The sequence below is a fragment of the Papio anubis genome, unplaced genomic scaffold (genome assembly GCF_008728515.1).
Source record: "Papio anubis isolate 15944 unplaced genomic scaffold, Panubis1.0 scaffold50, whole genome shotgun sequence".
In the NCBI taxonomy this organism is placed as follows: Eukaryota; Metazoa; Chordata; class Mammalia; order Primates; family Cercopithecidae; genus Papio; species Papio anubis.
The window spans coordinates 126,897-140,013 of NW_022165199.1; the positions used below are offsets into that span (position 1 = coordinate 126,897).

Here is a 13,117-nt window from a genome sequence, read left to right on the forward strand (position 1 = left end):
CTGTGCCTGGCCTGAACTCCTTTTATGTACAGAACTCTGATGCCATAGAATTAGGCTCCTGTAAGGACTATAGATGGCATTATTACCTGTTGGATAATGCTGCCTATACACAGTGCACGGGATGCCTCTGGGTAGGGAAGGTTGGCCTCCTCACATTGGAGTAGATTTCCACTGTGTTGGCCTCTGCTGATCCAGCCTCCTCACCCTACCACCCCTCACACCCCACCCCCCGTCTCCAGCCAGTTTTACCTAGAATGTCATTACTCTTATGAATGGGACACGTATGAAAAGTTACCAGTGAGAACTTCAGGCTTTGGAGTAATTGACACAGGCTTTGTATTAGAATAAAGTGAGGAAAGAACACAGAGATGGTGCCATCTCACATGTTGGTGTTCATTTAATTTACTATGTATTTTAAAAAATAATGCCTTCCCTCCAACAAGCTCAGTTTGCAAATACAAACAGTAGGTACACACTGAAAAATAATAATCTCTAAATCTTTTTACTTGCAAAGACTCAGCTGTCATTTTAAAAAGTCTCCCTTTACTGGTATGCATAATTTCCTAAAAAAACTGCACCTCACAATCTTCAATCAAATTAAAGTTGGATTATATCAAGTGGCTGTCCATTCGGTTTCTTTCTGGAAATGTTGAGTTATCCTCCTGGGAATAGTCAGAGTTTCAGGGTTTTAGCACTTATGGCATTATAGATGTCCTCAGTCATAGGCACATACGTTTTGGCTGTGTCGTCCAAGAAATACAAGGCATCTTTGATGACAGCGGGGTTAAAGCCCTCCTCCACCAGGGTCACTTTGCGGTGTTTAAAAGTTCCAGTGATCTCAATGGTGTCCTGAAAAACATCAAATAATCCACATTGTGGTTGCATTTTGCAATAGATTGGGATGCAGGGCAAGGGGTAGGGGTGGGGCATGGAGATCTAGCAAATCATTGGCATCCCTGGCTCATGTGACAGCTGGGAAGTGAAAGTTAAAAAAAAAAAGTTTTCCATTTTGATTTATTTTTACATGGACAGATAACATTGCGTGTTTTTCTCATGTACAATATGGTGTGCTGAAGTGCACATACATCGTGCAATAGTTACATCCAGCTAGTTAACAAATGGATTACCTCACATAGCTATCATTTTTGTGGTAGGAGCAAGTAACATCCACTCTCTTTACATTTTCTAGTGAAGTGAAAGTTTTGTATGATACCCATACATTCTTCGCTGGTCTCCATTAGGGAGCCCTTTGTGAGGTATTTTTTATTCCCTTAAAGCTTTAGGATCACCGGTGGGGAGGGAGGACCTGCCAATGATGAGATACCTGTGCACAGATTTCTGAGCAGAGGGGTGGTGCTTACTGCTTGGTAAGGCTTCAGGTACCACTAGGATATCCCGACTCTAGGTGGGAGTAGAAGGAGGGATCATTTACAGAAAAACTCTGTTTTCTCAGTCTGCTTATCTTGTCTACTAGATTGAAGACTGATTTTCCCTTCAATTAATGTGTTAATCAAAATATCTGAGGATATTTCATTTTCATGCCTCTTTACCATCTGGTTGCAAAGCAAATGTCGGTGCTTTATGAACAGGAATAATCCTATACACACAATATCTGGAATCTTAAGACTTCCTTTGTCAAGTCTTCAACTATAGAATCACAGAGCTCAAAATCTAAAAGTGAGAATGTTAAACCAACGGAAGGGTTAATGTTGGAGGAAGAAAAAAACTCCCCTAGCGGTGATAGTTAAGTCTTAGGCAATTCCAGCTGGCTAACGTCCAGTTAAATTTCACACCATGGAAAGGTGTAGAACTTCTGTGGATTTCTGTATTCTTTAAAACTGGAAACAACAAACAGGATCAGGGCATTTCTATTTGCGATGTCCGTCAGGACTCACCAAACAGACTTTGTGAGTTGCGTGCTAAGACTCTTGCTGAATGAACTGGTCTGTCTTGTGAGGAGAAAGGGATTAGAATTGGATTTCCGCTAGCTGTTTTCTGATTTTTTTTTTTTTTTTTTAAAGAAAGGGCCTTGCTCTGTTGCCCAGGCTGGGTGCAGTGGTGCACTCATACCTCACTGCAGCCTTGATTTCCTAGGCTCAAGTAATCCTCCTGCATCAGCCTCCCAGGTAGATGAGACTACAAGTGCGTGTCACCATGCCTGGCTAATTTTTTTTTTTTTTGGAGATGGAATCTCACTCTGTTGCTCAGGCTGGAGAGCAGTGGTGTGATCCTGGCTCACTGCAACCTCCGCCTCCCAGGTTCAAGCGATTCTCCTGCCTCAGCCTCCCGAGTAGGTGGGACTACAGGCATGCTACACCACACCCAGCTAATTTTGTATATTTAGTAGAGATGGGGTTTCACCACATTAGCCAGCCTGATCTTGAACTTCCGACCTCAGGTGATCCGCCCACCTCGGTCTCCCAAAGTGCTGGAATTACAGGCGTGAGCCGCCGCGCTCGGCCTTTTTAAAAATTTTTAGTTTTAGTAGACATGAAGTCTCACTATGTTGCCTAGGCTGGTCTCAAACTCCCGAGCTCAAGCAATCCTCCCACCTCGGTCTCCCAAAGTGATGGGATTACAGGCATGAGCCACTGCACCCAGCCAGCCTGATATGACCACTTCCTTATTGGTCTATGACACTTCTTTCTGAGCTTCCTGGAAAGTGTGGTGATAATTTGGCAAATGTAGTCATCCTGGGAGAAGGCAAGTTGTTCCCTAAGAAGTAGGAATCTCCGAGAGAGCAGATCATTGAACTTGATAATAAGAGATCTCACCTGTATTCTTAGAAACCTGGGCCTCGCGTAACTAGGCAGGTAATCAGCAATGTGCTGAAAGAGTTTCTTTCCGTCAAATTCATGGTTTTCCTTCATTTTGATGGACGCCATGCCAATGCGACCCTCATGATCTAGAAATAAAGTGAGAAAAAATTAGATGTGTTATGGCTATTTATGATGCTTTATTAGTTCAAAGAACTGTGGACTCAGACAACTTTATAGCATGGGTTCCATTTGGATAGTTGGAATTTTTATTACAAATACCTGTCGAAGATAATCTAAAGTGAATGTACTAATATTAATAGTAATAATAACAGTTGGTTGACTATTATATTCCAGGCCCTATACTAAGTGTGTTGTATTGATAATCTCACTTAAGCCTCATAACCTTCTGAAGAGATATAGATGTTATCTCCATTTTACAGATGAAGAAACTGAGGCTTAAAGACATTAAGAGACTTACTTGAGGTCAGACATCAAATACTAGGCAGGGTATGGAATTGAATTCAGGCAGCCTGGCTCCAGATCCTGTGCTTAGAACCATCATCCTTCTTTTCAGCAGCCTATATAAACACATCTGGGTAGGGAGTAGGTTGGACTGGTGGCGACAGGAAGTTATTTTTGACTCCAGTGAAAGTCCTTGCTCCACCGTCAGGCACGACTTACTGAGCTTGGATTGTTCTTCAGGTTGCAGTGTCAGGTTTGTTGCACCTCTGGGCACAAATACCACCTTGGAGACCTACTTATCTGATCAAGGTTCTAATGGCTTTTCTTGTCTGCATTTCGGAGAGGATGTGCAACAGGAGGTGAAGGCAGGCACAGGGAGCTGTTTTGTGCACTCCCATTAAAGGCCCATTAGTCCCAAGAGGATGTGCCCTCCACAGAGAGAACAGATCCTACAGCAGGATATTTAGCCCAGAGCAGTTTCCAACAATTACAACTGCCTTCTTGTGAGGACAGTGGTAATTAGGTATTAATGTATCTTCTACCTGATCCAGCAGACCCAGCAGGAGTCCCGATCCACTTCCCTCAACTGCTCAGCTGTAATCAGATAGAAGACAGGAGCCTCCCTTGGTTACCTGGGCCCCAGCTTTTGAAATCTCTCCCATGGTGATTGTGTGTTTACCGATAGCTCTAAAGAAGGCAAACAGCAAAAGGAAAAAAAGATGCCCCCTCATTCGGTTTGTTTCTTGTCTGAGGGAGAGAGGCAGGGGCACTAGATCCTCTTAGTTTAGGGTCTTTAGCACCTGTCTTAGAAATCTCAAGTGTCTCCAATAAGTTCCTTTTAGAATTAAGGCTCATGCAACAGAAATCCTCCGCATTGACCATCTCTTTGCATCTTGCCCTGGTAGCAGCAACGCTGGACCTAGGGGCAAATGGGCCTGTTAGGTCTCAGGCCTCTGCCCCGACTCTCGGAGGGTGGTTTGGGACTAGTTCAGCTCTGGGGGGATGGTTCCAGCCTACAGGAGTTCTGGGCTAACTGTAAAGGTCAATTCTGACCAAGGGTTCTCTAGAGCTTCATGGTCTAATATGATACCCACTGGTTATTTGTGGCTATTAAAACTAAAATCAATTATAATATTACGAAAAATTCAGTTCTTCAGTTGCACTAGCCACATTTCAAGTGTTCCATAGTGACATGGTGGCTATTGGCTATCATGCTGGATAGTGCATATGGAACATTTCCATCATTGCAGAAAGTTCTACAGAGTAGTTGGGCAGTTCAGGTGTGACACCTAGAAAAAGTGAACTCCACTCCAGGCCCAAACCTCGAAATTCTCTCCTGGTCCAAAGCCGAGATGTGTGACTGCCTTGTCCTGAATCACCCATAGTGGAAGGATGCCTTACTTCAGACAGTCCAGCTGCATTTCTACTCTGGAATGGGATTGGCCTCTGTGGATGGGGGGCCAGACAACAGCAGTTGTGGCATTGAGAATCACAGAATCTGAAAGTTGGGAGGGACTTTAGAATGTATCTCTAATCTTTCACTGCTGCAAGAGTTCTCCCAGGATTCCAGGTGGGCATCCAGCTTCTCTTTACATGCCTTAGTTGGTGGAGGCATTTCCTATCCTGCGAGACAAGCCTATTCTACTGATGGTTACAGGGGAGTTCTCAGGCTAAAATTGGCTCCCTGGTCATTTTAATCCATTGGTTTTAGTTCTGATCGCTGGAGCAGCACAGAATACACCTGCTCCTCATCCTATCTGACTGTCTGCCAACAGTGTAAGACTGTCAACCTCCTCCCCTTTGTTCTGTTTCAGTGGCTCCCAGAACTCACTGATCATTAGATTCACTGGGGAATTAAAAAAAGACATGCAGATTCTGAGTCCCACACTCCAGAGCTTCTGGTCCATTAGATCCAGGCTTTAAGAAGTTTCCCAGATGGTTCCGATGATTGGCCAAATATTTGGAACCACCGGGCGTTAGTGCTTCTCAGACTTTAGTGTGTGTGTTTTTTAAAATTGTGATAAACATATAACATAAAATTTATCATTTTAACTCATTTTAAAGTGTACAATTTGCCGGGCATGGTGGCTCACGCCTGTAATCCCAGCACTTTGGGAGGCCAAGGTGGCGGGGGGCTGTGGATCACCTGAGGTTAGGAGTTCGAGACCGGCCTGACCAACATGGTGAAATCCCATCTCTACTAAAAATACAAAATTAGCCGGGCGTGGTGGTACATGGCTGTAATCCCAGCTACTCAGAAGGCTGAGGCAGGAGAATCGCTGCTTGAACCTGGGAGGCTGAGGTTGTAATGAGCCAAGATTGTGCCACTGCACTCCAGCCTGGGTAACAAGAACGAAAATCGGTCTCCAAAAAAAAAAAAAAAAAAAAAAAGGGTACAATTCAGTGGCATTTTACACACTTACAATGTTGTACTATCATCACCAGGATCTAGTTCTAGTGCATTTTCATCACCCCCTAAATCAGACTTTCAGTGTTTTTAAGAATGTCTGGGACGTTTGTGCCAGCACAGCTTCCTGGCCCCGCCCCGGAGATTCTGACTCGGTAGTTCGGGGTGGGCCTGAGAAATTGCACTTGTAACAGACTCCTGGGCGATGCTGACACTGCTGATCTGGGGACCCACTTTGAAGAACACTAGGCTAGATCCTTCCGTTTCATCTTCTAGATTCTCTCGCCTCATACATACTCTTTTGTGTGGTTATTCTTTTTAAAATCAAGCATTTAGATGCATACACAACATTTGAGGAAGGGTCTGCAAGAGCCCAGGGTGGCACAATGGCTGACAACCACAACTTAGACCCTTGTGTTAGCTCAGCATAAGGCCTGGGGAGTCCTCCAACGGGAGTATTCACACCCCTTTCCATTCTGTCCCCTCTCACACTAAGATGTGGCCATAGTTCCCCTTGTGTCATTGTCCCAGAGTTGGGAAGGAACAAGCAAGAGATATTCTTGAATATTCTTTTTGTTTTTTTGAGATGGAGCCTCACTCTGTCACCCAGACTGCAGTGCAGTGGTGAGATCCTAGCTCACTGCAACCTCCATCTCCCAGGTTCAAGTGATTCTCCTGTCTCAGCCTCCTGAGTAGCTGGGATTACAGATGCGAGCTACCACCCCTGGCTAATGTTTATATTTTTAGTAGAGACTAAGTTTTGCCATGTTGGCCAGGCTGGTCTCAAACTCCTGACCTCAAGTGATCCTTCTGCCTCGGCCTCCCAAAGTGCTGGGATTATAGGTGTGAGACACCGCATCTGGCCTTAAATATTTGAGACAGAGTCTTGCTCTGTTGCCAGGCTGGAGTGCGACGGCACGATCTCGGCTCACTGCAACCTCCGGCTCCCTGGTTCAAGCGATTCTCCTGCCTCAGCCTCCCGAGTAGCTGGGACTACAGGCACCCACCACCACACCCAGCTAATTTTTGTATTTTTAGTAGAGATGGGGTTTCACCATGTTGGCCAGGATACTCTGGATCTCCTGACCCCGTGATCTGACCACCTCGGCCTCCCAAAGTGCTGGGATTACGGGAGTGAGCCACTGTACCTGGCCTTGAATATTTTTTAAAAAAGAACAAGCACAAGGCCATGTAGAACTGTCACAGCTTGAGAAAGAGGGACTTCTGGATTTCTACTTTGAATATGGGTGGGAATCCCAAACATGAGTTGTGGGGGAATAGTAATACCCCTAGTGCCTTATATTTGGACAGTAATTTGGAGGCTGGAATCCTCTCTGACGTGTATAATCAATGTGATTTATTGTCACAACAACCCTTATGTATATATCCGATAAATATATGCTTAGCATTGATGTAATTAAAATGAATTTGTTCTCTTGACAACCTTAACTGCAGGGCTGGCATTATCCTTAATTTTAGTGATTAGCCGGCAGTCAAACAGCCGGCAGATGTTGAAGCCAGGATTCAAGGTCAGACATTGGCCCTCCTGACTCTGCTGGCAGAAGCAGATTTGTAGATGAAGCTGTGGTGACAACATTCTTGTGTGATGATTCTGAAACTTAGTGGGGTGAACTGGGCTTAGAAATCTTAAAAAGAAGAGGTTGTACAAAATCCACTTTTCCTCAGCTTTTTCTTCTAGCAACTGCACTGGCTTTTCTTTGTGCCTCCTAGTTTGGAGGCCAGGACACCATTTCCCAGCTCTTAAGCATGACACGACTTTTCTGGAGGCGTGCCAAATGTGGAGCTCCCATAGTTGAGGCTTTGTTTGCCTGAGAGCCCAAGAATGGCTGGGAGCTGAACTGAAGAGGCCATGTTCAGATGTACTGAGCTGGCTTTTATAATGGAACATAAGCCAGACATAAGCTCCTTACTCCCTGGCAGTTGAAAGAGCTGTTTAACTCTGGATGGCAGGAGAAAGCAATGACAAACCTGGGCTAAAATTATGTTCAGTTCCTCTATGGGTTTAGATACAGATCTTATCTTGTATATACCTGGCACATGCACTCCATAAACATTCACTTCTTGGACAAAATCAACCAGTCCTACTATATCAGCAACTTCAGTGGTGGCCACATTTTCCCCTTTCCACCTGGAAGAAAGGACACATTTAGCAGAGGTCAATGGTGGTTTCTGGCCCAGGTCGCAATGACGGAGAGCGGCTGTTTCCTTTAGAGTTCTGCATGGTGCTGATCTCGTGTTCCTCATCTTGGCCCCTCAAACTCCCCACCTTAGTCCTGGCTGGGGTATCTTGCTTGAGGCATAAAAGGGAAAAGTATAGACCTAGATAACAAAATGTGGAATTTCAATGTCACCACATGAAACACAATACACGGAATAATGTTCTAATGTTAAAATACAGCCCTGGCTAAGAAAGGCACTGGAAATTAGAAAGAAATCTCAATGATTTTCTGCTGTGTTTAGGTCTCTCAACTTCTCAGTTACTAACTCAAGTTGCTATTTAATTCAGTTGGTGACGTTCTCTTTAACAGAACTTCATATTTTACTTCAGGGTCTCATGGCAACAAGAAAGGAAAAAATATCATACTTCAGTTACAGGGAGATTCTAATGTTAAAGCCCAACCAGGTGCTATTTTTTCACTTAATAAAGAGTTAAATTCTGTTTTCATTAATTTTTTTTTTTTTTTTTTTTTGCGGGAGTGGGTAGAGTCTCGCTCTGCCACTTAGGCTGGAGTGCAGTGGTGCAATCTCAGCTCACTGCAACCTCCGTCTCCTAGGTGCAAGTGATTCTCTTGCCTCAGCCTCCCAAGTAGCTGGGGCTACAGGTGCGTGCCACCATGTCCAGCAATTTTTGTACTTTTAGTAGACACGGGATTTCACCATTTGGCCAGGCTGGTCTGGAACTCCTGACCTCAGGTGATACACCTGCCTCAGCCTGCCAAACTGCTGGGATTACAGGCGTGAGCCACCATGCCTGGCCCATTAAAAATTCTTTAGCCCTCCCAGAAGTATCTTCTTAATAGCATGAAGATGGCATAAAGTGATATGGATCTTAAGACATGGAATAGTAGAGATGGAAGGACCCTGCGAATCATTGTGACCCTCATCTCAAGGGCAAAAGGACTGAGGTTCACAATGGTTACCTGTCTTGATACCACTGCTGCTCAGGGGGGAGAGGTGAGCCTGGTTCTCCTCATTTCATCTGCTGTCTTTCTACTGCAGTTAGACAACCTCATTCATTCATGCAAAAAGTGATTATGTGTGTCAGGCACCATGGTAGGTGCTCGGGGTGAACAGGCAGACACAGGGCCTGCCCTCAGGGAGTTTACACAGGAAGGAAGCTGTGTCCTGAGGCTGGAGGACTGTGCTATGGTTGGAAGTTAATTCCATGGTCTATTAGGACTTCCAAACTTCCTTGCACTGACCTGAGGGTTCTGCAGGAAACCATCTGGTTGGGGATGAAAGGTGTTGGGGGAAGGGACTCCGAACTCCTCACCTCCTCTTCAACTAGATCAACTCCACACTAATTTGCATCTGATTTTATCTAAACACCTCCATGATTGGAAAGGTGAAAATCCTTGGCTGTCCTGAGAGGGACCAGTAATAATGCAGGAGAAACAAAAGGAGTTACATGTACTTTTGTCTCCAGAAATCAGATACAGGTTTCCTGCCTTATTCTCATCTGGTGTTGCTCAGCCAAGTTAACTGTGCACTGCAGAGTGACACTTCATGCACTTCATTCCTCATTCTCTGGGAACACAGGAGTTTGACCTGATGTGCCAAAGACAGGGAAGGAAATGCACCATAACCAAAGCGGAATGCGATTCCACTAGGAGTATGCCAAACTGTACGTGTGTTTGTTTTTGGCTCAATGATTCAGAAAAACCAACCGGAATGTATCTCCAACTCTGTCGTGGAAATAGATGAAATTTTCACGGTCAATCATTAACAGATCTCCACTGTTGAAATAGAGGTCTCCTTTCTTAAAGACATCTCTCAGTTTTTTCTTCTCTGTCTGAGCCTTTGCTCCAGCATAGCCACTAAATGGTGTAAGTTGTGTGATTTTGCAAACCAGAAGTCCAACTTCACCTAAAACAGAAGAAAGTAAACTTATTTTATGTGCTAGAGGTCAAATTTATACATCAGCCTTCTCTTAAAACTAATGCCATACAACCTGCTGGCAACAAACTGGCTGTAGGAAGTATCATTTTCCATGCATGTATACCTGTGAATTATATGTACATATGTATCACAGACACACATATATACACCACACACACATATACTGTACATTATTGTATATGGCCTAATTATTTTATTTTGATTCTTATTTTTTTGAGATGGAATCTTGCCCTGTTGCCCAGGCTGGAGTACAGTGGTGCAGTCTCAACCTCTGCTTCCCAGGGTCAAGGGATTCTCCTGCCTCAGCCTCCCAAGTAGCTAGGGTTACAGGTGTGTGCCATCATGCCCAGTTAATTTTTGTATTTTCAGTAGAGACAGGATTTTGCTACATTGGCCAGGCTGGTCCTGATCTCAAATCATCAGTCCTCCTCAACCTCCCAAAGTGTTGGGATTATAGGCGTGAGCCACCACACCTGGCCTGTAATTCTTTTACTGCTAATCTTTTACTGAATAATGATTTATGCACACTTACACAAACGCCCAGTAGTTAAAGCTTAAAGGTAAAGGCCACCTAAAACTATGGTTTTGCAACCACAATTACATATCCCTTCCCACAAAACGTTACCTCATAAGCAAGAAGTTGTTAAGCTAGGTTTAAAACTAGAATTATGTTATTTGCAGTGGTAAATTAGCACCTTTGGAATTCCTGTATATTGGAGGGTACTTATATAAACCCCCCTTTTCCCCACTCTGATAAATTTTACCATGTGGCAATAATATGTTAGTCCTTAAAAGTCACTTGGTCAAGATAAGAAGGGGCACAAGTTGATTGAACAAAAGTCTACTGTACCTTTGGGAACTCTGATGCAATATCCATTTTCACCACGGACAGGTTCATCTTTCTCCACATCATATTTAATCAGGTCATAAGTTATGATTTTCTAGCAAAATTAAAATGTGTAATTTTGAGAATAAACTTTTTACAATTTTTCCTTTTTTAATTGTGGTATAATGTAAAGTATATCTTAGGTGTACAGGTTGATGAAATTTTGCATTTGCATATACCCTTAAAACTGCCACCCAGAGAGACAGAGAAAACATTTTCATTTCACCTAGAACGTTTCCTCCTGCCCTTCTGTGACGTCAACTACTAGTGTGACTTATATTGCTGTCAATTCATCTTAAACCTCAAACAAGTGAAATGAATGTATACTTCTGTGTCTGCTTCTTTTACTCAATATGTCTATAATATTCATCCATCCATGTTAGTGTTTTTTATGGCCATGCAATTTTCCCTTGTATAAATATACCATGATTGATTTATCTATTTTCCTGTTAATGGGTATTTGGATTATTTCTAGTTTTGGCCTATTATAAATAAAGCTGTTATGACATTCTTGTGTCTTTTGGTGGATGTATCACAAATGGGTTTTTAAAATCTTATGTAACCTTATATTAATATGACACTGTTAGATTCTTCACTTTTCTATGGAAATGTTATCTAACATATTTTAGAATCAAAAGCATATTTCATGCCCATGACTATAAAATTATTAAAACTCTATCATATTTAAAACATAATTCAATGCATAAGAATTTAATTTTCAGCAATTCAGTAAGAGCAATAATAAATATATTATTTTCCTTACTGGAAGAAAAATGCAAATATGACAGTATTTGGATATAATTATTAGCCATGATTACTGTGTCTATTTCAAATTTATATTCAAGTCTATGTGATGAAGCAACCAATCATATGCTTTAGTATTAGCAGACAACTTCATTAAAAAAATAAGTGGCGTTTATGGTCAACAAATGTAGATCTTATTTGCAGGAATGTAAAAAATTTATAGGTGGTAATGAATGTTCTTTTCCACATCAATTGCATGGGATCATCTGGTTTTTAAAGTTTTTTTTTTTTTAATGTGTTGCTTAAAGTAGAAAAACTGTCAATAAAACATGGCACTCAATGGATGAGAAAGTAAAGAATGGGTAATGCACAGCATTAGCGGACCTTCTCAGCAGCAGTTCCAGTGACGTGTAGGAGATCGATTCTCAGTCTGCAGCAGCGCTGCCCAGGAATCTGCTGTGATGATGGAAATATTCTCTGTCTGCATTGCTCAATATGGTCTTCACTAACCACACGTGGCTATTCAGCACTGGAAATGTGGCTAGTGTGACTGAAGAACTAGATTCAAACTTTTATTAATATAACTTAAATTTAAGTAGCCACATGTAGCTAGTGGCTACCGTTTGGACAGCGCAGGTCTAGAGGACTGTGGAGGGACCTGTGTAGCGTAGGTGGAGCTGTTGTCATTGTTAGAGAGGGTCCTTGAACTTGGGAATACCTTGAGATTAGGCCAGAATATAAGAAATGGAGTGATTATCATCATTACGATTAACAATTATTCAAGGCTATTAAATGACAGGCATTGGGCTATAGCCTCTAAGGGCCTTTTCATATTTAATCCTTTCAACAATCCTTTTCCCTTACTGAGTGTGGGCTCAGCACTGGGTTCAGTATTTTCTCTTGTTATCTCTGTTTTACAGATGATGAAATTGAGGGCTGAGGAACATACGGGACCTGCCCAAGGTCACTCAGCTAGCATACAGTGGCACTGAGATTTGCTCTCCAGAGCCAGGGCTCTTACACACACGAACTACTGTCCTCTGAACTCTGCTGGTCTGTCCCTGGGGACACAGGTTGCGTGGAAGTCCCGGTGCGGCTGTTTCATGGCCAGACGGGATGAGCGGTCCAGAGGCACACTAACCACAGTGACTTCTCAAGCCAGTGGAGGCTCAGCATTTGCTGAACATTTCTGGGTATTTGCAGAATAGTTGGTTATCTGGACGACTGACTGCTTGAGTACAAAAAAGACAACAGAGACCCACAGGAAATAAAATGACTGACAGGGAAAAGAGACGGCTATGTGAGCTGGCTTAAAAATAAGAAATATCCGGCCGGGCGCGGTGGCTCAAGCCTGTAATCCCAGCACTTTGGGAGGCTGAGGCGGGCGGATCATGAGGTCAGGAGATCGAGACCATCCTGGCTAACATGGTGAAAACCTGTCTCTCCTAAAAATACAAAAAATTAGCTGGGCGTGGGGGCGGACGCCTGTAGTCCCAGCTACTCGGGAGGCTGAGGCAGGAGAATGGTGTGAACCCGGGAGGCAGAGCTTGCAGTGAGCGGAGATTGCACCACTGCACTCCAGCCTGAGCGACAGAGCGAGACTCCATCTCAAAAAAACAAAAACGAAAACAAACAAACAAACAAAAAATCTTTCTGGTGGAATTATTAGGTGGACATAAATGTTCACCAGATCCTAGCACCGAGATGCCTGGGCTCCAC

At 43.3% G+C, this 13,117-nt stretch overlaps 1 protein-coding gene across 2 annotated transcripts in view; it reads right to left on the bottom strand.

Annotated features, from left to right (window-relative positions):
• Positions 1 to 369: 369 nt before the first annotated feature.
• The window catches only part of LOC100998161 (very long-chain acyl-CoA synthetase), a 54,516-nt gene continuing 41,768 nt past the window's right edge, over positions 370 to 13,117 (bottom strand). For both annotated transcript variants that reach the window (XM_021940552.2, XM_009210141.4), the window contains 5 exons: positions 10,619 to 10,709; positions 9,537 to 9,735; positions 7,680 to 7,777; positions 2,775 to 2,905; positions 370 to 849 (listed from right to left, as the gene is read on the bottom strand). In XM_021940552.2, the coding sequence (XP_021796244.2) occupies positions 673 to 849; positions 2,775 to 2,905; positions 7,680 to 7,777; positions 9,537 to 9,735; positions 10,619 to 10,709 (696 nt within the window). In that variant the 3' untranslated portion in view covers positions 370 to 672. The remainder of the gene's footprint in view (positions 850 to 2,774; positions 2,906 to 7,679; positions 7,778 to 9,536; positions 9,736 to 10,618; positions 10,710 to 13,117) is intronic.